The sequence below is a fragment of the Brachypodium distachyon genome, chromosome 3 (assembly GCF_000005505.3).
Source record: "Brachypodium distachyon strain Bd21 chromosome 3, Brachypodium_distachyon_v3.0, whole genome shotgun sequence".
Classification (NCBI taxonomy): Eukaryota; Viridiplantae; Streptophyta; class Magnoliopsida; order Poales; family Poaceae; genus Brachypodium; species Brachypodium distachyon.
The window spans coordinates 12,095,652-12,120,199 of record NC_016133.3 but is presented as its reverse complement, the minus strand read 5'-3'; the positions used below and the strand labels follow the sequence as shown (position 1 = coordinate 12,120,199).

The 24,548-nt window shown below is 44.9% G+C and overlaps 6 protein-coding genes across 8 annotated transcripts; 3 read left to right on the top strand and 3 right to left on the bottom strand.

Moving 5' to 3' along the window:
- On the bottom strand, window positions 1-1,861 carry LOC100844582 (GDSL esterase/lipase At1g71691). Its single transcript, XM_003571262.4, has 4 exons — window positions 1,323-1,861; window positions 1,110-1,237; window positions 805-1,038; window positions 1-704 (listed from the first exon to the last, which is right to left on the bottom strand). Exons 1-4 carry the CDS (start codon window positions 1,591-1,593, stop codon window positions 216-218), a joined length of 1,122 nt encoding a protein of 373 aa, XP_003571310.3. The 5' UTR covers window positions 1,594-1,861; the 3' UTR covers window positions 1-215.
- Window positions 1,862-2,065: 204 nt separating this feature from the next.
- On the top strand, window positions 2,066-3,825 carry LOC100836049 (succinate dehydrogenase subunit 6, mitochondrial). Its single transcript, XM_003573246.4, has 4 exons — window positions 2,066-2,315; window positions 2,407-2,509; window positions 2,615-2,758; window positions 3,480-3,825. Exons 1-4 carry the CDS (start codon window positions 2,151-2,153, stop codon window positions 3,491-3,493), a joined length of 426 nt encoding a protein of 141 aa, XP_003573294.1. The 5' UTR covers window positions 2,066-2,150; the 3' UTR covers window positions 3,494-3,825.
- Window positions 3,826-4,836: 1,011 nt separating this feature from the next.
- On the bottom strand, window positions 4,837-6,520 carry LOC100835552 (MADS-box transcription factor 26-like). Its single transcript, NM_001301397.1, has 7 exons — window positions 6,339-6,520; window positions 6,156-6,243; window positions 5,908-5,969; window positions 5,391-5,493; window positions 5,273-5,314; window positions 5,136-5,177; window positions 4,837-5,016 (listed from the first exon to the last, which is right to left on the bottom strand). The coding sequence occupies exons 1-7, from the start codon at window positions 6,518-6,520 to the stop codon at window positions 4,837-4,839; spliced, it is 699 nt and encodes a 232-aa protein (NP_001288326.1).
- Window positions 6,521-10,215: 3,695 nt separating this feature from the next.
- Window positions 10,216-13,082, bottom strand: LOC100835241. The gene is made up of 3 exons (XM_003573243.4): window positions 12,770-13,082; window positions 11,183-11,297; window positions 10,216-10,595 (listed from the first exon to the last, which is right to left on the bottom strand). The coding sequence occupies exons 1-3, from the start codon at window positions 13,013-13,015 to the stop codon at window positions 10,522-10,524; spliced, it is 435 nt and encodes a 144-aa protein (XP_003573291.1). The 5' UTR covers window positions 13,016-13,082; the 3' UTR covers window positions 10,216-10,521.
- A 2,479-nt stretch (window positions 13,083-15,561) lies between these two features.
- On the top strand, window positions 15,562-23,202 carry LOC100834933. The gene is made up of 9 exons (XM_003573242.4): window positions 15,562-16,491; window positions 16,843-17,127; window positions 17,228-17,545; window positions 17,717-17,944; window positions 18,352-18,452; window positions 18,576-18,663; window positions 19,125-19,580; window positions 19,960-20,153; window positions 21,325-23,202. The coding sequence occupies exons 1-9, from the start codon at window positions 15,925-15,927 to the stop codon at window positions 23,084-23,086; spliced, it is 3,999 nt and encodes a 1,332-aa protein (XP_003573290.2). The 5' UTR covers window positions 15,562-15,924; the 3' UTR covers window positions 23,087-23,202.
- Window positions 23,203-23,421: 219 nt separating this feature from the next.
- On the top strand, window positions 23,422-24,546 carry LOC104583528. Of its 3 annotated transcripts, none has more exons than XM_014900924.2 (4): window positions 23,422-23,799; window positions 23,878-23,937; window positions 24,075-24,114; window positions 24,280-24,546. In XM_014900924.2, exons 1-4 carry the CDS (start codon window positions 23,585-23,587, stop codon window positions 24,355-24,357), a joined length of 393 nt encoding a protein of 130 aa, XP_014756410.1. In that variant the 5' UTR covers window positions 23,422-23,584; the 3' UTR covers window positions 24,358-24,546. The 3 variants fall into 3 exon arrangements, with proteins under 3 accessions (XP_014756410.1, XP_010234252.1, XP_024316745.1); XM_024460977.1 differs by having other exon boundaries at window positions 23,525-23,799; window positions 23,878-23,934; XM_010235950.3 differs by having other exon boundaries at window positions 23,422-23,937.
- The last annotated feature ends 2 nt before the right edge of the window (window positions 24,547-24,548 follow it).

The window sequence follows — 24,548 nt, the reverse complement described above, 5'->3', positions numbered from 1 at the left end:
TCGAGGAAGGCGAGGCTTGACAATGGATTTGAAAGTTGATGCTAAGAGCAACTTTTCCTTCCGTGGACGGCATACGGTACATTAATGGTTCGTGTTGGCTTTGGCCCGTCGTAGTTCCCTCAAAATAAATTACGATATATCCCAATGTTATTATGGTACTAATGCATGCGTGGGGTGGTCTTGATGCTCTTGATCTCTAATCGGATGGAGATCGATCAGAGCTGGGCGAGGCGGCGGACGTTGACAGGGAAGACGACATCATCGCCGCCATCAAACGCCGCGCGAGCAATGACTTCATTAACAGCCGCCGTCGGGTGGTAGGCGTCCCAGAAGAGGTACCTTCCACGGTCAGCGCAGGGCTCCATGAAGGGCAAGCATGTCATCTGCCCGGCGTTGAGCCCGACGCCGCAGCATCCCCGGTCCACCACGCTGAACCCGTACGCCGCCGGGTCGGCGAGCATGAGCCTGACGATCCGGTAGTTGTCCAGGAACGCGAACCTGGCTCCGGGAAGCTCTCCGTCGTCGTCGTCGTCGTTGAGGCGGTCGAGCATGGCTTTGACTCCGGCGTTGAACGGCGCCACCAGGTCGCGGTCCACCGGCTCGTCGCACCGGCCCTCCGTGGTCCGGGCCAGGATCGTCGGGATGCAGCCCAGCGAGCCCAGCCCCGCCACCACGAACCGCCTCGCCCCGGCCCTGTACAGCCTCTGCGTGCATTCATTCAATCAGGAAAGGAAACGAGCTTAATTAGTTGGTTCGGTTGCCGCCGGTGACGATGGCGTTTCAAGGTTTTTTATGTCTGCGTACGGTGAGCTGGGCGGCGTAGCGGGAGAGGAGGAGGTCGGCGAACTGGGCCGGGGTGTGGTGGCGGCGGGTGTCGTAGTTGGGCATGAGGTAGTTGTTGAGGTAGTCGTTGCTCCCCATCCCCACGAACACCATCGAACGGCCCACCACCAGGTTCGTGCTGCTGCCGGCGGCGCCCATGGCGGCGACGGTCCGCTCGAAGTTGCTGATCTGCTCGTCGAACGGGATCCGCCCGGCCTGCAATGCAAGCATACATACATGGAGTGAAATGGGTCCATTGATCAATGGATGGAGATCGAGGTTTATACGAAGTTGGCGCCGCTGTCGTCGAGGATGCCGGCGGCGGCGGAGGCATAGTTGGCGCCGTTGGTGGGGACGGAGCCGGAGGAGAGCAGCTGGGAGTATGGCGGGACCAGGGGAAGCCCCAGCAACTCAGCTGGAAAAACAAAACAAATTCGTGCATTCAGACTCAGGGTGTCAGAAGCTTCAGAATTGAGGTGGCCGGGTACAGTAGTACATACCGAGGTAGTCGACGATGGTGTAGCCGTTGCAGAAGCGGCCGGTGGGGGATCCCTCGCCGCCGGCGGGGCCGAAGTCGACGCCGTAGGGGAGGTAGTTGGCCTTGGCCAGCGACGGCAGCCCGTTGTTGTTGCCGTTGTCCACCAGCGAGTCACCGAACACGAACAGCGCCGGCACCAACGGCTCCTTCTTCTCCGCCGCCGCCGCCATCACCATAAGTAGAAGCAGCAGCAGCAGAGGCGGCGGCCGCCATAGGTAGCCGGCAGACATCATAGGCGCCGCCACGCAGCACTCTCTGGTCTCAGGCCAGTGACCCCTGCTCTGCTCTGCTCTGGCAATTGGATTCAGTGGCAGGCAGGACTGAGCACAAGGGTGGTGGTAAATACGGCGGGCATCCTGGAATTAAGTTTGGGTGCGATGCGGCCGGCGGAGCAGTGAATTTAATGCGCTGCCATGCCGGGGCCAAGATCGATCGAAACAGAATGAGATTTGCTCGGCAGACGGAGGCGACGTGCCATTGCCTGGCCGCCATGGCCGCCGCCGCTGCTGTGAGTCTTTTTTTTTTTTTGAGAGAAAAACCGCTGCAGTCAGGAGGATTAATGCCTCGAGGACGCGCGCCAGCCCACTTATGTTGGGCCGTTGAATTTCTCTGTCCGAGAGACGGGCCTGTGGACATTTGCTTGCAATTGTTAAATTTAGGCCCATAACTGGGACTTTAAGCCAGCCCATTTAGTAGTCTCCATCCATCTCTTCTCTTCCACCAGAAACCGGAAAGGCTCGCCGTCGAATCGAATCGGATCGAATCACAGCAGCGAGCGGCGGCGGCGGCGATGGGGATCGGCGAGCACTTTGAGGGCGTGAAGCAGCACTGGGCGCGCAACTTCGCCTTCCTCGACTACTTCAAGAAGGTCCACGGCCGCGACCAGCCCCTCCCCAAGTGGTCCGACGCCGACGTCGAAGAGTTCATCGCCTCCGACCCCGTCTACGGCCCCCAGGTCCTCCCCTCTCTCCCTCCCCCGATCCCGATCCCCTATCTCTCTGGTTCCTTCCTGTTCTCCCTTCTGAATTCAACGAATTTCTCTGCAGCTCAAGGCCCTGAGGGAGTCCAGGAAGTTCGCGCTCGGCGGGGCCCTCGTCGGCGCCGCGCACCTCGGCGGCGTCGCCGTCAAATACTCCAAGAGCCCCCACGGTACGCACCGGCACGGACGGACTGCCTCCTCTCTTGCTCGATCTCTTCGATTCGATTCTTCACCTGTTTGCTGCTGATTGCTGTTGATCGAGATGTGGTTTGTAGGTGTGGTGCTGGCGACCGGGTTCGGGGCGCTCACCGGAGCCGTGCTCGGGTCGGAGGTGGCGGAGCACTGGTACCAGCTCTACAAGATGGACAAGCAGGGGGCCAACCTCAGGTTCATCTACTGGTGGGAGGACAAGGTCTCAGGTTTGTCTTGTTTCTCCACTGGCCAGCCTCCTCTTCTCTTTTACCCGCAACTGTTGAACATATATTATATGTTACACTTACATTATATGCATGCCCCCTTTGTTAGAGAAAGAACATCATGGTAGCGATTCCAGTGATTCCTATGTAAGAGCTGTGATCGAGAGGCGTTCATGATGTGCCATTTCAGGGAATTAGGAACGCTCATAGTATAGGATGTGGTTGCGTCGGTTTCAGCATGAGACGTTACTCGTTATCACGCAACTGAGTGCAGTCGAGTGGATGCATGGCAGAGTGTTGTGTGTAGGTTTGGCGTGTTTCTGTTTAGCCCTCTTAGAACATTTTATGATGGTGCCTCCTGTAGTGCGACAGTAGTTGAGTGAGTGCATGGCAATATCTCCTTTAGTTAACATATCTCTGTTTAGCCTGTTTAGGCCATTAGTAATTTAGTATGACTGTGAGTCTGCCTCCATTAGGGTGATCATAGTTGAGTGACAGCATGTTGAGGTTTTCATTTAGTTCTGTATAAAGGTTACACTATCAGTGACATATCATAATGCCATCTGAGTGAATTTATGACTGGTAAGGTACATGATGCTAGTAGCCTGATACTGCTTGTTAACACACCATTGATTGGTGTTGTTTGCATGATAGTATTTCTTTCAGTTTCTCTACCAAAATTTTCCTGGTTTTTCTAACCTTGCTCTTGTTCTTCTATAAACAGGCCAGAAGAACTGAACAAGACTTCTGCATATGCTTATTGCCTGATGTCTGTGTGAGCATACTGGCTTAGCAAGACAATGATGTCCCTAGTGTGGAACTTGTAGTTTTTGCTTCCTAGTCTTTTTCCAATAAGGCGTGTATTGGTTGTGGCAATCAATTGGACAATGTATTTTATTTTCTCTACTATGAGCCTGCTCTCAGTTCCGTCTAATATCCGTGTAGTGCTCGTGCAAATACTAAATGCCAGTACTTTTCAGTATATCTATCCTCAAGTGACTATGTCGCAGCTTGTAAGTATTCATTGGTCTCAAAGATAATAACAGGGCTGCATACTTCCGTTGAAACAATTTCCAGTCAGCTTTCCAATAGGCATATGAGCCTTGATCTTGGGGCCTGAAATTATGATGTGTGCTTAAGAGACTGCTGTCTCTTCTAATGCAATTTAGTGATTATGATTTCAGTTGGATAGGAAAGTTCTAGTAGAATGGTCTTGCCTGATTTAAATGCACATTTCTGGCCATTCTTTCGATGTCGTGTCTATAATTTGTGCATGATAGTATGAAACTGTGTTTTATCAGCATTTCATGGGTAGATGATATTGACAATTATATGTGAAGTAGGTGCATGTAGCGATCCTAACTCAGCTGCTATTGGATCTATTCTTCGTAGGTTTGAGATTGGCAGAGAATATTGAGACGTTGCGCATTCTGTTTTGCTCATTGCTCATCAGAATTTCTGATACTAGTGATTTCTCAGCATGTGTTTCTCATGCCTATTGCCTACAACTTCTATTTGCACGTGACCTTAGATTTACCTTAATCAACCAAACTTAGATCATGCATCAAACAAACATTGTGCACATGTGAAGTAACTTGCTCTGAAAGGCTAGCAAGAAATTGTAGCATCTCAATATTACAACTTACAAGCAGCAACAAGCAAAGGGTAGCAAGAGATTGTAGCATCTCAACATTACAATTTACAAGCAGCAACAAACCAAGGATAGCAAGAGATTGTAGCATCTCAATATTACAATTTACAAGCAAGAACAAACAAAGGATGGCAAGAGATTGTAGCATCTCAATATTACAATTTACAAGCAACAAGAAACAAAGGTCTTAATTATGTGAAATAATAATATCAGAGCTCCTCAAGAGTTCTTTAGGGAATATAAAAGCACAATAACTCAAGTCAATACAATACCTAAGGCCTTAAGGGCACTCCTGAGGGAATATGGCCTATGCAAATTATTAGAGTAGCAGCACACAACAAACCATAAGACAAGCATTATTAAGTATTAATGACCATATTACACACTGCTAATAATTAAACACAACTAGTCCCCCAGGGCCTTATTACCATCAGAAGGAATAGCCCATCTCTGAGCCCCTACAAGTAGAATAGCCACTCAGTATAGTCAGTGGGTTAGTGATCTCTTCTATCAGTGGGTCTGTACTAAAATGCCCATTCTGCTGATCTGCTATCGTCATGCCTACGTCGATCAATCCATGATGTCCTACTAATCCATGCTGTTCTACTATCTGTGCAAGCAGGAAAAAAATTATGGTATCAGATTTCTCCCATGGCATTTGTAAAAGATTTGCACAATCTTCAAAATTCAAGTTTATGGTTCCTATATGTGTCAATGGGCAATTGGTACCTTTTCCTGGAGAATTTCGTTTGCAGCTTTCAACATGTCTTCCTGCATATAGTAAAGAATCCAAACTAAACTTTCAGAAGGTTGTCAAATGATTCTTGGGTATTTATCTATTTATACTACTATACTATTTGACTTGCCTTGCTCTTCAGTGCTTGGATTTCTTGAATCATTATCTGCATCTGTTGGATAAGGAGGTTTTAGTGTTGTCCACAACTATTTTTTCTTTCAATAATGTATAGACTTTCTGCGAATTACCTTTGCGGAGCGGATGTTGAACATCCATATCTCCAAGTATCTCTCCAGGGAATTCAGCTCTTCAACACTCATCTGCTCATTTGCCCTGTTTCCATAAATGTACCTGCCATGGATTTTGATTTTGTAGACATTAAGTGGCAGAATTCGTCGGAGTGCCCGTAAAATTTGATTTCCACCTTAGTTGCTTTCTTCTTTGAATCAACAGTTTTGTTTGGTTAAAGGAGCTCAACTAAACTTAAGAGCATGCAAAAGATAAATCTTTTTAAGTTTGTGGCACTACAAGAATGTCTATGTTGCTTGGGAATGTTTTTATTTTAACTTGTACAGTAGACAGAGATTTCAGAGTCTCAGGGTAGGCTTTTGAACGGTTAAGTTATGTTGGTGAAATGAAAGATGTACAGTACTATAATTTCATCTCTTATGTGTAAGCAAGTGTGATTCTTTCCATAAACAGGACTGAGTAAATGTGCAGTAAAAGCAAAATGCAGTGAAATATTAGTATAATCAAGCAAAGTACCTCAGTCCCTTCTGCAGCAGGTCGATCTCTTGCTTCAGCACCATTGCCTCCTGCTTTGGGTCCTAGTCACATACATACATGGCAAAAGTCTTAAATTTTTGCAAAATAAAAATTCATAGCAAAAGATAAATGTGTCGCTGACATGTGATGTTAATTATTTTCCAACTTGTGTACTGATTCTTTTAATCTTTTTTCACTTAACTTGGACGAATAAAGAAAAACAAGAGGCCGGAGAAGAAGAAACAAACCATTCTGTGGTCACCAAAGCCATCAGCCTGCATGCTGCCTTCTCCTCCACTGGCACTCTTGTACCTCTCGATCAGCCCATCCATGGTTCTGCTTGAGCAAGATAGAGTTCGAGGTTGAAGAAGAAGTTAACCAAAACCTACCGATCTGAGAGAGCAAGAGAAGGTGCATAGTTCCGTCCATACCCGGTGGTGGCGAGGTCATAGAGCTTGCCGTGGGCGGAGAAGACGATGATGCCGATATCGGCATCGCAGAGCACCGACAGCTCCCTGGCCTTCTTCAGCAATCCTGCCCTACGCTTGCAGAAGGTCACCTGCCGGTGCACCGGGTTCTCGATGCGCCGGAGCTGCACCTTGCCTCTTGCCATGGACGGTCTTGGTAGACGGATGATAAGACTGGTCGATTTGTATTTGGACAAATGGACGGCGACGATGACAGACAATGGATGGATGGATGGATGGTCAGGATAGATATGATAGTTGGTTGCACACAACCTTCCACTAGTTTGGACTAGCTTCCAGTTGCTGCTGTGGCGCCCTTGCAGCTCTCTCGATGTGAGGCTCCCTTGTCTGGCTTAAGACCAAAGCTCAGGCTGGAGATGCTGTTTATATAGTGGTGGCTGCAAGAACAAATTCTCCCCCCTCATCCCCCTCTCGAATCTATGGCCAATATATATTTTTTCCTCTCGAGTGAGCGCCGATCGGTAGGAGGAAATATAGGCATCGATCTAAATTTGTTTAAGGAAAAGCTGTGGACCGAGCCCAGGCTGGCTATAGCTAGCTAGTCCACCATTCGTGGTGTCGTGGATCGATCGATCTTCCATAGTTGGCCTGTCGATGTGTTCAAGGTATGAGATCGAGCACTTTATGATGAATGATCATTGGATATAAACTTCGCTATTCACTCGGCGAGGGTTGTTCTACGATCAAGTTCTCTCCTGTCCGAAAAGCGATGGACAAAATAAAGCTGACGAAGACTGAAGAGAAAGCCGATATTGCACCATCGGGTTCAGGGTGACAATATGAACCCGGCCATGTTGTACAAGTCCTTTACACTTGGCTCATGCATGTGTTTAATTTCAGTCCTTTAATATTGCATTCTTGAAGATGAGATGTGTGACAGTTCATGACACGCCCATGTGGTTGGGATAAGATAGGTCATATCTAACATATAAACGCATATATACGGCACCAATTAGATTTTAGATGTTGAGTACGTAAATGTTAATTGGTGAGTTTGGTCCATGGGAAAACAGGCAGTGCATGAGAGTTAGAAAGGAGCTTGGAGAAAGGAAAATAAGAAACAGATGAGTGCTAGCTAGATGTATTGTAATTTTGATGTTTTTAGAACAATTTTTCTGGGTTCTTTTTGTCGCGGCATTAGCCAGCTAACGGCTCTGAATTCCTCTTGTATTGCTTTACGACTATATGTCTTGTTATAAAGATAGCTAGCTTTGCTAGCTCGATTAAAACACGATGCTCATTTGTTGTCATGTCAATAACCCCTCTTTTCCCTCTCTTTTGTTGGACAAAGCATCTGTACCCAACAATTTGCAATTTAAAACACCTCACTTGTTAGTGCTCACTGCTCAGAAAGTTGTCATCCCTATCACGATCTAAACATTTTTTTCCCTTTTCGACACGCAAGTTTAGGGTAAACTTGAGAACCAACGAAAGTTACATTTTCTGAATGAGAATATATAGTACCGCGTCGATGAAAACGATGTTTCCTCGTCGAAAATACATCATGACATGGACACAAAATAGTTTCTTATTCTTCAAGTTATGTACTGGAAATAAAGGGGAGTTCACTTCTAGAAATTAAATGTATCCCCAGGGTTTTGAAGATATGGATGAATCTGAATTCTGCAGTCTGGTGAGCATTAAGAAATCCATTGTCTCTAGGATGATTCAGGTTGCAAATTCTTTACCTGAATCACATATTATAATATGTTGCCTTAGTCTTGAAGAACTTCCCTTCACTGCAGTGGCTGACAAGTGATCAACAAGTGCATGCTAGCTAGAGAGTCCCTTCAAACTTTCACAGAAAAAGTGAATGGAAATCAACAGCAAGAAATACTATTTCTCCCAGATGTCAGTCTGGATTCATCAGTGAAATGGAGGGGTTTTAGGAGGCTGCCACCTGGCGAGACATCTCCTTGTGGGATGCTTCATAGTAGATGCTAGTGGTTTGGGGCATAAAGCTTGAACAGATTCCAATTAGTACGCCTTTTGATTAATGTAAGGGCAAAGGAGGGTGTGAGTGCTCATTGGACATTCTCAAGAGAAAGATTGCTGTCATGTCATCTGCTCCCTGCATGCTTGGCCTATGACACTTGAGACCTTTAAGATGCTAGCTCTTAATTTTCAGTGTTCTCTAGTCCATCAGCATAACATGTTGCCTCTGTAGTTAAAGATGTATGCTATACTATTACTATACTCCTTGGTAGGCATGGATATGTTATTATTATGGTGGTTCCTGTTCATGGTTCTTTGGCCTTATTAGGTGGCTGTTGCAAGCTAAATTCAATAATTACTCCATGTTTAATACATAGCAGCAATCTCTCTTATCTATGGCTCTATCTCTATAAATATACAACTAACTATATAGAGTCACCAACAAGAAGATTGTTTTAAGGAATATATTTCAAATGATACTAAAACAAAGCGCATTTTGTCACAAATACGCAATGAGTTTAGCAATACTAAATAATCAGGGAATATGACAATGGCTCTTGTAAAGTCTGTCCCTCTCTCCACACATCCAAATATTAAAATGGATATTTTGTGGTACGTGAAAAACAAAGAGAATCAAGATTGAAGTCCAGCCAATCACATTAGGTAACATCATCAGATTAAAGCAGGCTCCTACTATATTGCTCATATCCCTAAAGTTAAGTTCCATGGCTTCTTGGCTACAGATTGCTGTTATATATTCTACACTGGTGGTGAAAAGAGAGTTGCATCAGATATTATATTTTTGTCTTAATCATAACAAGCGCATTAGCGCTCATCGCATAACCAAGCTAGGTGCGCGGCTGCATGAATTGATCCATGAACGAACTCCTCAAATATTCTCTGTAGTTAGGGCTCTAGTTTAATGGAGCATCTTATCGAGCAACCCACACAAGAACTAGGCCACTTTACTCCTTTAAAATTTTGGTTCATGATATTTGGTCAGTTTAAACCGGTAACCGGTACCGGGAGAGGGTCCGCTATTTCTTTCCTAGTCGGTCTTTTGACCCTTGGTATGACATGGATTTACATGCATCTTATATGACCATATGGCTTCCATTGATGTTTATATCCTTGTTTCTTCTTTTCTTCAACTATCTGAGCTAGAGATGATGAATGAATCACAAAGACACATAAAAATACTGCACATTTATACCTAGTCTATCCTATGCCTAGGCCTCCTTTGACAAATATAAATACTGAAATATGCTAGTGGCATAATGTGCAAGCACTTGTTCATGTCTGCCATGGCACGCTGAATTTTCTCCTCTATCCTCTCTTTGTGTTTGTTAATATACATGGCGGATGTACTAGACATGACAACAAGTGTACAAGTTGTGATTGATATGCTACAAGTCGGTGGCAAAGCCCGCTTTTTGTATGATGCAAATGCAAATGCAAAGGCAGGAGAAGAGCAAACCATCCAGGACCACTGCCTGCCTTTGGCTCTGAATCTTGGAACACCAAAAGCAGCCAATCCAAAGCCTGATAAGTTGCAGGATCAGTTAGAACAAAGGGGAAAAATGCCTGGCTATGCAGGAAGAAACCCCTAGAGATGGATAGTTTATGGTTTCTAGTTAGGGAGTCTTGCTGGTCCAACAAATGTGCACAGCATGCTTTGCTTTTTGCCAAAAGAAAATGAGAAGAAGGACAAAGATGTGATCTTATTTGTTTTGTTTGACTGAGAAATAAAGCTGTTGAAAAGCAGCATTTTTCAGATCTAAGCCAGGTTTGGTCCATTGATTCTAGTCAGGTCTATTCTTTCATGAGCGTAGGTTCTTTACCGAGTCAGACAATTGAATCTCCAATGACTGGTCTAGCCAATTACTTGATTAACATGGATGAAATATGACGACCAATGAAGGATTATTATCTGATTCAACAAAATATGCGGACTGAGGCACACTTCACTAACTTCTTTTCCAGTTCTAAACAAAAACAGGAACGAAGATCTGAATACAAGATATGAATATATGCCAGCCAGTTTTACTAGCAGAAAATGCATGAAACAAACACTAGAACAAACTTAGATAGACCACACCAGTCTTCTGAAGCATATAACAAGTCCTCCAGAATTTGACAACCTTTCTGAGTATCCATGCAGAAAACCTGGTCGATACATGACAATTGGTAATCAGCGAACCCGCCGGGAGCCGTCGTCATTCCCGAGTCCAAGGGATCTCTGTGCATTGGCAATTCCTTCTTCATCTGCAAGAGATGCAGTAGACGATGTAATAAGGAAAATAGGTGACGTCGTTTTATTTGAACTGGTACACAAGCTGGGGTACATTACAGAAGCAAGCTAGATACATTTATTTTGATACCCTGCACACATTTTAAATTAACAATATTTATCCTTAACGATGACCCTACGAGATTATCAGAATTAAATGTAGTAGATTTTTTTCTTGGGACTGGAGAAGGATATCAATGTCACTTATAGCAGATGAAGTAGTGTCTTAAAATTAAAGCACATTGTTATTCTATTGCTAATATGTTTATTACGAAGGAAAAAAAATGGACGGGGGTACTTTTAGTTTTAAAGGGCATGCTCCTTTAGAGACTTCAATCATTATGACATGCCAAGCTTGGTGAATATAAGGATTATCATTATCTGTCTGCAGATCAAGAACTAGGTGTCATCTGGCTCTCTTAAATTTCAAATGAATGCAACATTTCTGGCAAGTAGCAAGCAGAATCGTGCTTATAAAATAACAAGATGAATAAGATCAAGCATAAACCAGGGGGGGATAACGACATCAATACAATGCTATAATGCAATCAAATGAACATACCCCAGAACTGTGTGAAGATCTTGAAGAAAAAGTTCACATTACGGGACACACTGTATGCCATCACAGGAGGAAGAGGCTTCACAAGAGTGTCCACACTGAAAACTCTACGCAGAAACTGCATAACGAAGAGCTTACTGTCAGATTAAGCAACAATGGACAAAACAATTTAAGGATTCCATTATTTCATAATCGGTGATCCTTAATAAGGGGATTCTCCATTTATTCTTCATGGTTTATGTCTACATACATCTCAAAATGAATGAACTATTAAGAACAATATATAAAGAGAATATTTCCCTTCTACCAAAAAAAGTTAAGGTCTCTCTGATAGTGCGATGCAGTACACTTTAGGGCTAAATGACCTCGGGTAATCAAGTTCTTATGCACACTCCAAAACAGAAACAAGTATGTTTCGAAACAAGAAACTACAATCACCATGGGCTATAATTACACTGTTTCAGTTGGTCCTCTAATAGTTTTCTTGGTTAAACCGTAAATGCTATGACGCAATCTCATTTGATTCATAATAGAGCGAGAGCATAATGCAATTCAATTCAATTTTTCAAGAGTCAATAGACTGAAGAATAAGTTGCTGTACCACGAAAAAGAGCATAAGCCCATATGTAGGTAATATCTGCTGTGCATCCCAAAAGTACACTTTAATTATAAATATCAAGAAGCTTAGGTAGCGGTACAATGCACTGGCCAAGTGACATCATGGACTCATGGTGACTGGTGAGTGGATCTTTCACCCATTTATGTTATAAAACATACACCTAACACATGGTGCCCATCGTGGGTATGAATGTTTGGTGACTTTCAGGTCCCAATGGTGTGGATGGTGCTTGTTGAAACTCAACTAATTACGAGTATGTGGCAGCAGATATTGAGTCTGCAGTTATTCATCTAGGGGTTTGGGCAAACAACACGTCTATTTTCAGATTCCGATGGTGGGCTGGCTCAACTAACAAGGTGGTAGGGCTACTAGGACGAACAAGTTAACATAAATGTCAAGGCTACCTGTAACAAACGCCATACACGACACTCTGCAGAGGAGATTGGACATGGCCTTTCATTTGCACAAGTCTGTGTTTCAGGTGCCAGAGTCTACCATGCTGCAACTATGAACGACTAATTTGGCAATGTACCACTATATCTAAAAAATACCTGAATGAATATGGAAACCATGATATGAGAGAAATTCATCGCGAGGGCTATAAGCAGGCATATGATTTCAGCTAATTGAATTTACAAATTTGTGATGCTATCCTGCCTTAATTAGTGTGGTTGGCGCTGTTACGGTGAAAAATTAAGTACAACCCTGTGATTGCTGGCTCGCAATGTTTAGATGTTTGCAATTCCTCTATGCACAAACACTTTTTTGGGGTTAGTTTTACGGCCATTACCAGTCGATCGAACCCTAATCTTGCTAATCATTCCCGGGTAAATCCCCTCCATTACAATCCGCAATTTCACAATTCGTCGAACACCTAGAGACTACACGGCACATCGCCCCCACACAAGGACGAGCCATAGGGGAGGGGGGGTGGATAAGATTGGCTCATGGCAGGAAAAAAAAGAGCATACCCTGCTGTTGCGCTGGAAGGAGTAGCGCAGCTCGGGGTCGATCTCGTCCTCTTCGAAGTCGTCGACGGTGATGTCGAGGTCGGGGCGCTTGTTCCTGGGCACGTTCATGGTGGCCGTCTCGCCGGGGTTGCTGGTGACGCTGACTTTGCCCTCGCGGCTCATCCGCGCCGCCTCTTCGTCCTCCTCCGCCGCCTCCCCCGTCCTCCACGGCGCCGACGACAGCAGCTCCTTCCTCTTCCGCGCCATCTTCGCCCTCTTCTCGCCTTTCTCGGGTTTGGTTTCTGCGACGAAGGAGGATGACGATGACGAGATGAGAGAAGAAAGAGGAGACGATGGCTTTTAATTGGGCCGGGCTGGGCTTTTGTTGGCTGGATCCCGTAGGCCGTGTAGTGGGCTTTTGTCGATATGATCCACTGGAGCAAATGAATGTTTCTTATTTCCCCTCCCGCGTTTTCTAAAAAAAAAGTTTCCCCTCCCGCAATTCTAAAATAAAAAATCCCCTCTCGCTAGAAAAAAGGCGAATATTTCTCCTACTAAAAAAAAATTCTCCGTGATATTTCTGTAGCATGTAACGAGTCCACGCCCCGTTGACGTAGACCAAGTCCGACATATGTAATGGCTCCCATGTTAGTACTAGATAGAAATAGTACTTCCTCCGTCTCATATCGAGTGATCTCATATCAAGTGACTATCGAGTACATGTATGCGAACATATTTTAGTATATAGATACGTTCATGTCTAGACAAATTTGAATCACTTGACATGAGACTGAGGAGTATGTTTTTCCGTAGCAACATTTGGACTAACCAATAAGTTACCGGATTGACGTGGACACATCAAGCTTTTCTTGCAGGCCTAGAGCGGCCGTGTTGGCATATACGTACATGGCTCAATTTCTTGTGGTGACAGTGGTGTCAATTTTAATTAAGTAGGGATCGAGCTCTATATGTGCTTGCTTGCTTGGAATTAGTCTCTGTATGCTGCAAACCGGCCTCGCGTCCCTTTCTGACAGGAACCGATTAACACGCGCACTGCTGCTGATCTATGCATATGATACGGCTGTTTAATTAATTAATTACTTCTCATGTCTAATTTTCGTGAGGGGTTTAATTTCTCTAAGTGACTAAAAAAACAGAATTTTAAGTTGATGGTATCGACCATTCAATCTGATCATTCAGATTCGTGCAAAGTAAAAAAGAAAAATCGGAAAAGTGTCTTCAACACATGGCTATAACCTGGACCGAGAAATAAAATAATTTCCCATGTGTAATTGATGATTGTACATCCATGTAAACACCACTTAGCATGTTCTGATGACGGTAGATTTCTAAAACGGAATCCCCACCAACACACCCATATGCATCTCAGTGATGCATGCATGGATGCCTTTTCTTATTTTTTGACCAACCCTTTTTTGACTCCTTCTACTCTGACAAAGCTAATCTTTTTTTTCGCCTTTTCACAGTGGAAATCTACAGGAGTTTGACTTGTAGTGAGGAAGGTCTCTACCAACCCTCAATCTAGTGACATTTGCACCTTTGGTTGCATGTAGCAAACTAGCCATATGCAGTGGATGCTTAGCTCATACGTAGTTTGTATTGGCACGGTATATATATGCTAGCTTTTCCGTGTTATAACCGTGTCACATGAAACTATAGACGGCATTTTCGTGTCGTGCTTTTCGGTTCTTTTTGGCACTTTTGGTGAAATCTTTGATTTTTTTTTCTTGAGAAATAAGTTACAGAAGCATATATATATATGTCCACGTATTATATTTAAGGTCATGTTTTGGTAACCAGGAGTTGTTCATAATTACTAAGTACACCCTCCGTTTCATAATTCTTGTCTCAAATTTGACTAAAAATGGATGTATCTATTTCTAAAAAATATCTAGATACATGTAATATTTCGACATGAATTATGAAACGGAGAGAGTAGAAAACAATTTGATTGGTTGATAAGGAATGTGAGGTCAGTCAAAAACCGATAATCAAACCACCTGGTTAAGGTAGGCAGGGCCCTACAAAACACCTATGACATGGAGAACGAAGCTTCCATGAACCAACGAACATATAACGACCATGACCAGGAAATACCGTCTTCAACTCCACCAAAAAGCTCTTGCTACAGTAGAAAAATGTTGTGCGGAAGATTTGGCAAGATACAGCGTGACTCGCATAAACAATAGAACTGGAAATATAAAAAGCATCATGAAAGCACAAGACATGGAGGATGTACAGTATTGGTTATATTCCACCTAATTGAATCACTAACCTTTACGAAGAAGCAAATTATTCCACCAGGCAAATAAGAATAAGAATCATACACATGGAATGGACATTAATTGCAACAAAATAATTGCATCCTTGAGACCAACTTCAATTTCCCTTGCCATATGCAGCTTGCCACTCTTTTTTTCCTCCAATCTACACTACTTTATCATATCCCTAAACACACCACCCACAGGTATACTGCTAGACATTGTTGACTTTTTTTTGTCAATTTCATTGCAAGACAGGACAGATTCTTAGACACTAAGAGTTTGACAAATCCACAGGGAATCAAAGCTATCCTGGCTAAGGAATTGAATGGTGATGATTATTGAGTTTCCAATAATCCAATGTAAAATACATAAGAAAAAAATGCTCTTGATTTCCAATTTTATTTTTGTGAACTGAATGGTGATGATTATTTTGTTATTTTTGCGTTTTATAAGTTTGCGAACTATACCGTTAATTTGGTCTGAATTTATATACTAGTGGTGTATTTTTCTCTAATTTTAAGTGCTCGTTTACTCCTCGCCCTGGGTAGTTGGCCAGCGCTCCGTGGATCTTCTTCCTCCCTCTGCCCCCATCTCGACCCAGCCCCCTCGCTCCGTGGATCTTCTTCCTCCTCGCGCGAGCGCCGCCACCCATCCCGCTGCCGAGCCCCCCTAGCTCGTCTTCCTCCTCGCGCGACCGCCTCCACGGCAGGTTGATCTCCCCTTCGGTTCTCTCCGTTTCTCCTCCCATCACCGCACGAACCCTTTAGCTCCCCGTTTCATAATCTTTCCCCAATTCGTGACTGAGGCGAAAATCAAGGTAGGGCGGCCGCCCTACCTTGCCCAACTGGGATCTTTTGGAGTGGGGCGGTTTCTCCCCGGGATCGCTGCCCCATGGGATGCGTCAGTTCGAAGCAATTCCATGGCGGCGACGAGCGTGGCGGGGAGGGGAAGCCTCGCCGGCGCCCGTCGAGCAACTCGCTGAGGCGTCTCGTTAGTTACAGCTCCAGCAAGAGGCATGAGGAGTTGGAGGAGGAGGATGAAGAAGCGGGGGTTGTGGCGGCCACTTCCTCGAGCGTTGGGCACCGTGTTGGGAAAGATGCGAGCACGACGAGGCTGATCCGGAAGCCCCCGGCGCCAGTGGTCGACGCAGTGGTGGCACTGCCGGAGGAGGCGGCGGCGGCGGCAGCGAAAGCGACAGCTGTTGGTGTGGTGGATGTTGAGAGGGCAGTTGCAGCATCTGGGAATCGCAGGCGTGCTCCCAATGGTGTGGCAGAGCAAGAACCGAGTAGGAGTGGTGGCATCAGGAGTGAGGCGAAGCCGAGGATCGCAGATGTGCCAAATGGAGTGCTGACGGAGCATGTGGCGGCCGGCTGGCCGAGGTGGCTCACAGAGGTGGCCACAGAGGCGGTCCGTGGGTGGCAGCCTCGGAAGGCAGAATCGTTCGAGAAGCTGGACAAGGTTCATCCTTACAACAAGCTCATCATCCTGTTTCTATTTTTTAAAAGATCTTCGTTAGCCATCTGTGTTATGGATCATGCTTAGGAATGATTTAATGTGAATGTTTTAAACTGCTTGAATGTTCTAGTGACATAGGATATTCTGCTAGATGCAAAAGTAAACATATTTCTAGAACTCATAAGATTTTGGAATGTCATCCCCGATGGCATGATGACCACAGGCATTGCAGAAGTTCCTCACAATGCTCCTACTCTGCAAAGCAATCTGATTGATTAGAATTGAAACTACTATTGAACTCGCTGAATTTATGTTACCTAGCCTTTCCTCACCCTCTCCTTTTAAATATTTCAGATAGGGCAAGGTACCTACAGTAGTGTTTACAAAGCACGCGATCTTGAGAATGGAAAAATTGTGGCACTTAAGAAAGTTCGGTTTGCCAATATGGATCCTGAGAGTGTTCGATTTATGGCGAGGGAAATTCACATCTTAAGAAGACTTGATCATCCTAATGTTGTTAAGCTTGAAGGTTTGGTGACGGCGCGCATGTCTAGTAGCTTGTATCTTGTATTCGAATACATGGAGCACGATCTTGCAGGGCTTGCAGCTACACCCGGCATAAAATTCACAGAGGCTCAGGTTTTCCTTCTGGACATGTTCTTTTCTCTTTCATTTCAAAGGCTTTGTATTATACCTTCACTTTTCATGCCGTGCTCACCTTCAAAAGTGGCCATTTCAGGTCAAGTGTTACATGCAGCAGCTGCTTTCTGGACTTGACCACTGTCATAATCGTGGTGTTTTGCATAGGGATATAAAGGGTGCTAATCTTCTTCTTGATAATAATGGTGCCCTCAAAATAGCAGATTTTGGTCTAGCTACATTCTTTAATCCGAACCAAAAGCAGAATTTGACAAGTCGTGTCGTAACTTTATGGTACCGTCCTCCGGAACTTCTGTTGGGTGCTACTAACTATGGTGCCACTGTCGATCTCTGGAGTGCTGGTTGCATCCTGGCGGAGTTGCTGTCAGGGAAACCTATCATGCCAGGGCGAACCGAGGTACTATTTGACTACTCATGTAGTCATATTTTGCTTAAGCTCTTAGACCGTTGCAACTGTGGACTAAGTCTACTTTTGTACTTACGTTAGTCCTGAATAATTCTATGTATTACATTGATTCTTGTATGGCACTTAATTTCAAAATTAATTTTGTTATCCAAACTCTTTCAGGTGGAGCAGTTGCACAAAATATTCAAGCTTTGTGGTTCACCATCAGAGGAGTTCTGGGTTAATTTGAAGTTGTCGCGTGCTACCATCTTCAAGCCACAACATCCATATCGACGTGCTGTGAATGATGTATATAAGGATTTCCCTCCTCCAGCTTTAACACTTCTGGACCGTTTACTTGCTGTAGAACCTGATAATAGGGGTACTGCGGCTTCTGCCCTTGAAAGTGAAGTAAGTTCTGGTTGCCCTTACACTTATTGATTTATGTGGCTGGTGTATTTCCTTCCCTAAAGAGAATCTATGGTCTCTCAAACAATCAAATACATATAGAATTAGCTAAAAGTGTTTATGCCCTTGAAATTGCATGTAAACGCAAGTAGCTAAAATACGTATGGAATTAGCTAAAATTTGTATTTCTTTGTTATTTTCTGCTCATATGTAGTGAATTTTATGACATTGCTTATAAGTAGTGAACAATATCTTCTGTCTTTTGGTGACGACATTAAGAGATGCTATTTCTTTGCCTACCCCTTTTCAATTATGGATTTGTTCAGAATAGGTTTGGTTGTTTCTCTATATATGAAGTTACCCTCCTTAACTTCCTGTTTATAATCGGTGCTTGTACTTTAATACCATAGTTCTTCACAACGAAACCTTATGCCTGTGATCCATCAAGTCTACCGAAATATCCTCCAAGCAAGGAATATGATGCTAAGCTCCGAGATGAAGAAGCTAGGAGGTAATATTCTCGGTAGAATTTAGAAGAATATTATGCAATCTGTACTTATGGCAGGCGGAGTTCTTGGTGGAAATCTTCTTTGGACATTTCTTATTTGAACTAAGGATGTGTATTGGTCCACAGGCAAAGAGCAGCTGCAGTCAAAGGACATGAATCTGAAACAGGTCGTAGGAAGCAATTTGCAGCACCAAATGGCAATAATGAATTGCAGGTACTATAAAATTAAATCTCCACTTAGTATAGTCTGGTAATTATCTATCATATCCAAGGACCTCCGGATTTCTCATTGCTAGCCTGGCACTTTAGCTTTCGAAGTATCTGTACTTGCACTCTTGCAGGCTTTCGAATCCCCAATATGAAAATGTGACATTCAATACCACATGGTAGCAGTTTGGTGGATGCAATATATACATGATTCATTATAATTGTTACTTGTTAGCAGACCAGCTGAACCATTTGTCAGTCTGTGATGCAGTGCAGTGCAGTTGCTTCATTTGTCTGAAAGTTAATTTATACGACTGTTTAATAACTATGCAACAGTTCATCCACATAATGCACATGCATCTGTTTCTTATTCCAGAAGCAAATATGCTGTATGTATAAACTAATTTTGTCATATTGTTAATTATGAACACTGTTGTACTCAAATGTCTCTTGTTCTATGCCTTGCAGCATCGACGAGGTCAGGTTAATTCAAAAGGCAGTAGTACTAAGCTTATTCCAAAGGAGGATGCTGTTACCGGCGTCCCGATGGATGCTCCGGGTGGAGCTGCAGACCCTCGTCGTGTTCCTTTGATGAATGCTGGTCGTTCATCCTCTACTTTGGGCCGATCTAGTGGAACGGATCCGAATGCCCAGCGATTTTACACCTCTCAGATTGCTGCTGCTGAGATGTCGAACCCATCTACTGCAACTGGGCAGCGAGGCAATAGTGCTAAGCTGTCTAACCTTGGGGACAGCGCCAGGAAACACTATTTAAGAGAGCACCGATCGAGTTCAAGATACAGTCAACTCACTGGTCCTGACCCCTCTGACAAACCCAAATGGTCGCAGTCACATCAATTCCAAGAAAGACCATCATCTTCCCGTCGGAAGGATGACGTGGTGGCAGATAAGGAGCCTACAGCGGTAAGTTATTTTATTTTTGTAATCAGCTTCAGTAGGTCTTAATCCTTACGATTCATAAAAGCATGATCCATAGTAATCTAGCCCTTACAAGCCACACTCAATTTTCAAGAATTTCTAAAATTCCATACATTAGCATTTCTGCTGGTTATGAATAGTGTGCATGCATGAGGTGGTTCTTCATGAGATGGTTGGTTGTTGGTCATACACCATGGAATGCAATGTTCTTTTCTCGGTTCCTGATATCTTAAGACACCTTCAGAGTCGAGATCAACAGTTTTTTTTGTCCTCTTAAGGGAAAATGATCCTAGATGGAGTCCGAGAGTAACATTCTTTTTGTTACAATAATAATATGCTGATAGTTCCTCCTCTATATATTCAGGCAAATGGCACTAAGAAGAACAGAATCCACTACTCCGGACCATTGATGCCTCCCGGTGTAAACATGGAAGAGATCCTTAAAGAGCATGAGCGGCAGATCCAGCAAGCCGTGCGGAGGGCCCGTCTCGACAAGGGGAAGGGCAAGCACGCCGAGAGAGACCAACAGGAGTCGCTGCTGTACGCCGCCCAGAATGGCAGGTCGTAGCGGCAGTGCTGCAAAAGCTCAATCCGGCGTTCTTGAAAGCGGTCCTGGAAGTCATGTATGATCCCTTTCTCTTTTTCCCGCCCCTCGAGCGGAAGGGTTTCGTTCTTCCGGTAGCGCCCCCAGACTGTTGCTGCTCTGTGCCGTAAATTGGTGGTTTCTGGCAGCAAGAAGAACAAGACCTGCTCCTGTAGAGATTTTCACCAAGCTTAGCAAGAAAAGATATGTGCTGGGAAATTTGTTGTCCACAGTCACCAATTGTATATTTCTGAGATCAGTACCCTCTTTTGAGGATTGATTCTTACACCTGTTTTTGGTAGAGAAATATAATCAAATTATACGTCTGTCATTGCTGCCTGTCCTCAATTTTACACTGCATATGCACACATCCCTTTTGTTTATTTCAATCTGAATGTAAAATTTCCAAGTGCTGTTTCTAAATTTTGAGATGAAATTTTATCGAATCGCAAAATCTGGGGTGTTGCTTCGTTCTGCTGTTTGGGCGGGTAATCTGGGACGTTAGATAAAGATTGGACGTTCCAAAATATACAAATCACGGATCTCTTCGTCAAATTCTACCATGCTGGTATGAACACCAAAATATAAAAATCACTTTATCTCTTCGTTGAATTATGCCATGCTGGTATGAAGCCTAAAATATACTCCCTCTCATTCTAAATTCTAGTTGTTGATTCTTGTCATAAAACAACGACAAGAATTTAGAATCGAAAGAAATACAAAATACTTTACCTCTTCGTCAAATTCTGCCATGCTGGGATGATAAAGACTCATCCAAGGCAAAGCGTTTGCGACGAAACAATGGCGCACCCAAACGCCGAGAGCTCCCACTAGCCTTCCACTCCCGGCAAGCTTCGCCGCGGCCGCGGTGTGATGCGACGGCGAAGGCGGCGGCCGTTTGATGCGCCGACCTCCCACCACCACCGCCTCCGCCGCCGTTTCGCTCTCCAGGCAGCAACTCCTCCGCATCAGCCGCTGCATCCCACCCGTTTGGCGAAATGGCGCGCCTGCGCAAGACCCGCCGCCACGGTCTCCCGCCTCGTCCCTCTCGTCGCTCCTCTTCTCCTGCACAGCGCGCCGCCCCGGCGCGCAGGTCCACGCGCGCGCCGTCGCGCTCGGCCTGGGCGCGCACCCTTCCGTTCTCCCCCGGCTCGTCTCCTTCTACATAACCCTCGGCGACCGCCCGGCCGCGCGCGCCGCCGTCGAGCAGGCCGCCGGGAAGGCGCGGGCTTTCCCCTGGAACCTGCTCATATGGGGCTACGCCGGCGACAGGCTGTGGAAGGACGTGATCATGGCGTATGACAGGATGGTGGCGTTGGGCGTGGACGCTGACAGGTTCACGTATCCGTCTGTTTTGCGTGCTTGCGGCGAGCTTCGGGAGGTTTCTGTTGGCCGTAAGATTAACCGGCGCATTCGGAGGCGCAGACATGATCTGGACATGCATGTGTGGAATGCTTTGGTGGGAATGTATGTCAAGTTCGGGGAGCTGGAGGATGCACGGAGGGTGTTTGATGGAATGGCTGGGAGGGATGTTGTTAGCTGGAACACAATGGTGTCTGGTTATGCGTCGACGGGGATGTGGGGCGAAGCGTTCGAGCTACTTCAGCAGGTTCCTGGGGCGAACACTGTGACATGGAATGCAGTTGCAGCAGGGAATTTGAAGGCGGGGAACTATGATGAAGTGTTCAGGTTGTTGTCTCAGATGAGAAATTGCCATGGGCCAGGAGTGGATTCTGTGAGCTTGCTGATTGGCCTCAAAGCGTGTGGTAAGAGTGGGTCTCTGAGGGTTGGCAGGGAGGTTCATGGTGTGGCTGTTCGTCTATACTTTGATGGGCTTGAGTGTGTGGTGAACTCACTGATAACAATGTATTCAAGATGCAGGATAATGAGCTCTGCTGAACTTCTGTTTAGAATGTGCTTAGTTCGGAGCATCATAGCTTGGAATTCGCTGCTAGTGGGATTTGTATTCATGGACAAGGTTGAGGAAGCTTCTTCGCTCTTCAGAGAGATGATTGGCTCCGGTGTGTGTCCGAATGATGTTACTGTCTTAACTCTGGTCTCCCTTGCTGCACGGTTTGGACACCTTTGTCATGGAAGGGAACTGCACTGCTACATCCTTAGGCATGGACTGGGTGGTTCTAAATTATTGCAAAACTCACTTGTCGACATGTACTCGAAGTCTAGACACATGACAGCTTCCCAGAGAGTATTTGACCGGATGGAACTTCGAGACAAGCATGCCTACACTTCATTGATTCTGGGCTATGGAATGCAAAGAGAGGGGCATGTATCACTGAAGCTCTTTGATGAGATGATAGCCAACTGTATAGAGCCAGACCATGTGACCATGGTTGCTGCTCTTTCAGCATGTAGCCACTCTGGACTGGTAACTCAAGGGCAGTTGCTTTTTACCAAGATGTTTGCAGTATTTGGCACTGCACCAAGAGTGGAGCATTTCTCTTGCATGGTTGATCTGTACTGCCGTGAAGGGTTGCTGAAGATGGCTGAGGAGATAATTGGCAAGATGCAGTTCCAGCCAACTCCTGCAATGTTGGCGACTCTTGTTGAGGCTTGCCTGATACATGGTAACATAGAAATTGGGGAACGAGCTGCAAAGAAGCTGCTGACAATGAGGACAAACAATCCTGGTCACTACAAATTGATTGCAAACATGTATATATTCGCAAAATGTTGGCCAGAACTGGCTAAAGTTAGATCATTAATGAGTACCATTGAGCTAGCTATGATTCCAAGTCATTCCTTGCTAGAGTCAGTATATGACATATGCCCGGGTGAGCAAGATAATTATTTGAAGCATGGTATGTACTGTGGCTTGTCTGACCGGACAACAGATACTGATTCATCTAGTAGTGAGGAAGTGAAGTGCAGTGAAGCTTTTGGCGGGTGATAAAGCCAGAATGTGATAGGTTCTTCCCGGATCTCTTTTTTGTTAATAAGGCTTACATATTTGTTTCTAATATTTGTTCACTGTGATGCAAATGCTAATTGATTTCATTTTCGGCTTGATTTGTGCTTTAGGATGATAGAGACATCTTTGGTATACATGAACCGAAGGATGATAGCCAAAGCTGACCATGTCATGTAACCAGATTTGTGTGCGGCTCTACTGTGTGTAGAGTGTGTAGATCGCAATTGTAGTGATGTTCGTGTTTTTTTCCAGTGAACTCATAGCATAACTACAACTCCTAATTAAGGTTGAAGATTTTTGCACTCTGTCTTTGCTCCACGATTGCTGGTTCTTTGTTTATCCTCGCGCCTGCTGGTGGGCCTCCTGTGTCAGCGTCTTGTGGTGGACGCCTCAGCGGGCTGCTACAGTTGTCGGTTAGGCTTCTACGCAGTTCTCATTGCCGTGTTCTGGTTCCCTTCCTCTTCTTCGTTATCTTTCATGACTCCTAATATTTCTTGTTTTGGCAGCGCGACGGTCGTGGTAGTCTTGCTTGTGGTTTTCTTTCGCAGAGGTGACGTCTCTCGGGTTTCGCTGGTTGTGGTGGTGATTGGTGGCGGTGGTTGCAGGGTGCATTTGGGGATCTGGGTGCTGGTCGGCCGTGTGACTTGTTGCGGGTGTGTTTCTTTGGGTCTTCTGCTCGGCGGCGATGGCAGGTTCTGGCCGGCAGTTCTTGTGCATGGATTTTCCGTTGGTTGGGTTTCGTTTTATCACTGTGTTTCTCTTCGCTGCAGGTTGTTGTTACGGCGGGCTTCTTCGTTCTGCTGTGGTTCCGGTGGTCCTCTGCAGAGGTGGTATGTTTGTTTACCTCATTTCTTGCTGTTAGAACTGCTAATTGTCTGATTGTTCTTCTTAGGTCTGTGACAGGTGTTGTTTGGGGTCTTCGTCTCGGTCGGATTTTTCTTGCTGATGCTGGTTTTTTTGTGTGCAGGTTGCTGCTCCTGTGGGGTTCTTGTGCGGAGTTTTGGCAGGTTTTTCTTTTCCTTTTCTGTCTTACGAATTCTACTTCTTACGGTGCTTGCCATTTGGGCTTTATTGTGGAACTAATGTCCGTTGGCAATGTACAATCAGCGAGTGTTTTACCATTTAGTTTCAAGCATTGGTGTTTATTAATATTACAATTATTGTGGATTCAGGTTCACCTGAAGATGCCCAGGCAGTGTTTGAAGACGACGACGTTGCGCAGGAAGTATCGTGGATTCAGGTTCACCTGAAGATGCCCAGGCAGTGTTTGAAGACAACGACGTTGCGCAGAGGGATGATTTTTTGGGAGTCATATTATGTTTTCTTTTTGAGTCATAAACTGTACTCGAATGGTTTCTTACTGTTTCAGATATATATGCGTGTCTTCTCAGATGAATATTCTGTTCGTTCTATGATAGTTTGGGGATTTTTCAAGTTCAGT

Excerpts from the sequence above, each read along its gene's own strand:
- LOC100835241 (XM_003573243.4), bottom strand. The coding sequence starts at position 13,015 with ATGGCGCGGAAGAGGAAGGAGCTGCTGTCGTCGGCGCCGTGGAGGACG. Across the intron at positions 11,298-12,769 it reads CCTTCCAGCGCAACAGCAGG|TTTCTGCGTAGAGTTTTCAG; the intron begins GTATGCTCTTTT and ends TTCGTTATGCAG. Across the intron at positions 10,596-11,182 it reads GATCTTCACACAGTTCTGGG|ATGAAGAAGGAATTGCCAAT; the intron begins GTATGTTCATTT and ends CATCTCTTGCAG.
- LOC104583528 (XM_010235950.3), top strand. The coding sequence starts at position 23,585 with ATGACTCCTAATATTTCTTGTTTTGGCAGCGCGACGGTCGTGGTAGTC. Across the intron at positions 23,938-24,074 it reads GGTGGTCCTCTGCAGAGGTG|GTTGCTGCTCCTGTGGGGTT; the intron begins GTATGTTTGTTT and ends TTTTGTGTGCAG. Across the intron at positions 24,115-24,279 it reads CTTGTGCGGAGTTTTGGCAG|GTTCACCTGAAGATGCCCAG; the intron begins GTTTTTCTTTTC and ends TTGTGGATTCAG.
- LOC100844582 (XM_003571262.4), bottom strand. The coding sequence starts at position 1,593 with ATGATGTCTGCCGGCTACCTATGGCGGCCGCCGCCTCTGCTGCTGCTG. Across the intron at positions 1,039-1,109 it reads ACGACAGCGGCGCCAACTTC|GCCGGGCGGATCCCGTTCGA; the intron begins GTATAAACCTCG and ends CTTGCATTGCAG. Across the intron at positions 705-804 it reads GCTACGCCGCCCAGCTCACC|AGGCTGTACAGGGCCGGGGC; the intron begins GTACGCAGACAT and ends GAATGCACGCAG.
- LOC100834933 (XM_003573242.4), top strand. The coding sequence starts at position 15,925 with ATGGGATGCGTCAGTTCGAAGCAATTCCATGGCGGCGACGAGCGTGGC. Across the intron at positions 19,581-19,959 it reads CAGATAAGGAGCCTACAGCG|GCAAATGGCACTAAGAAGAA; the intron begins GTAAGTTATTTT and ends CTATATATTCAG. Across the intron at positions 20,154-21,324 it reads CTGTACGCCGCCCAGAATGG|CCGGCTCGTCTCCTTCTACA; the intron begins CAGGTCGTAGCG and ends TTCCGTTCTCCC.
- LOC100835552 (NM_001301397.1), bottom strand. The coding sequence starts at position 6,520 with ATGGCAAGAGGCAAGGTGCAGCTCCGGCGCATCGAGAACCCGGTGCAC. Across the intron at positions 5,315-5,390 it reads TCAACATCCGCTCCGCAAAG|ATGCAGATAATGATTCAAGA; the intron begins GTAATTCGCAGA and ends CTTATCCAACAG. Across the intron at positions 5,017-5,135 it reads ACGAAATTCTCCAGGAAAAG|ATAGTAGAACAGCATGGATT; the intron begins GTACCAATTGCC and ends CTGCTTGCACAG.
- LOC100836049 (XM_003573246.4), top strand. The coding sequence starts at position 2,151 with ATGGGGATCGGCGAGCACTTTGAGGGCGTGAAGCAGCACTGGGCGCGC. Across the intron at positions 2,316-2,406 it reads ACCCCGTCTACGGCCCCCAG|CTCAAGGCCCTGAGGGAGTC; the intron begins GTCCTCCCCTCT and ends ATTTCTCTGCAG. Across the intron at positions 2,510-2,614 it reads ATACTCCAAGAGCCCCCACG|GTGTGGTGCTGGCGACCGGG; the intron begins GTACGCACCGGC and ends TGTGGTTTGTAG.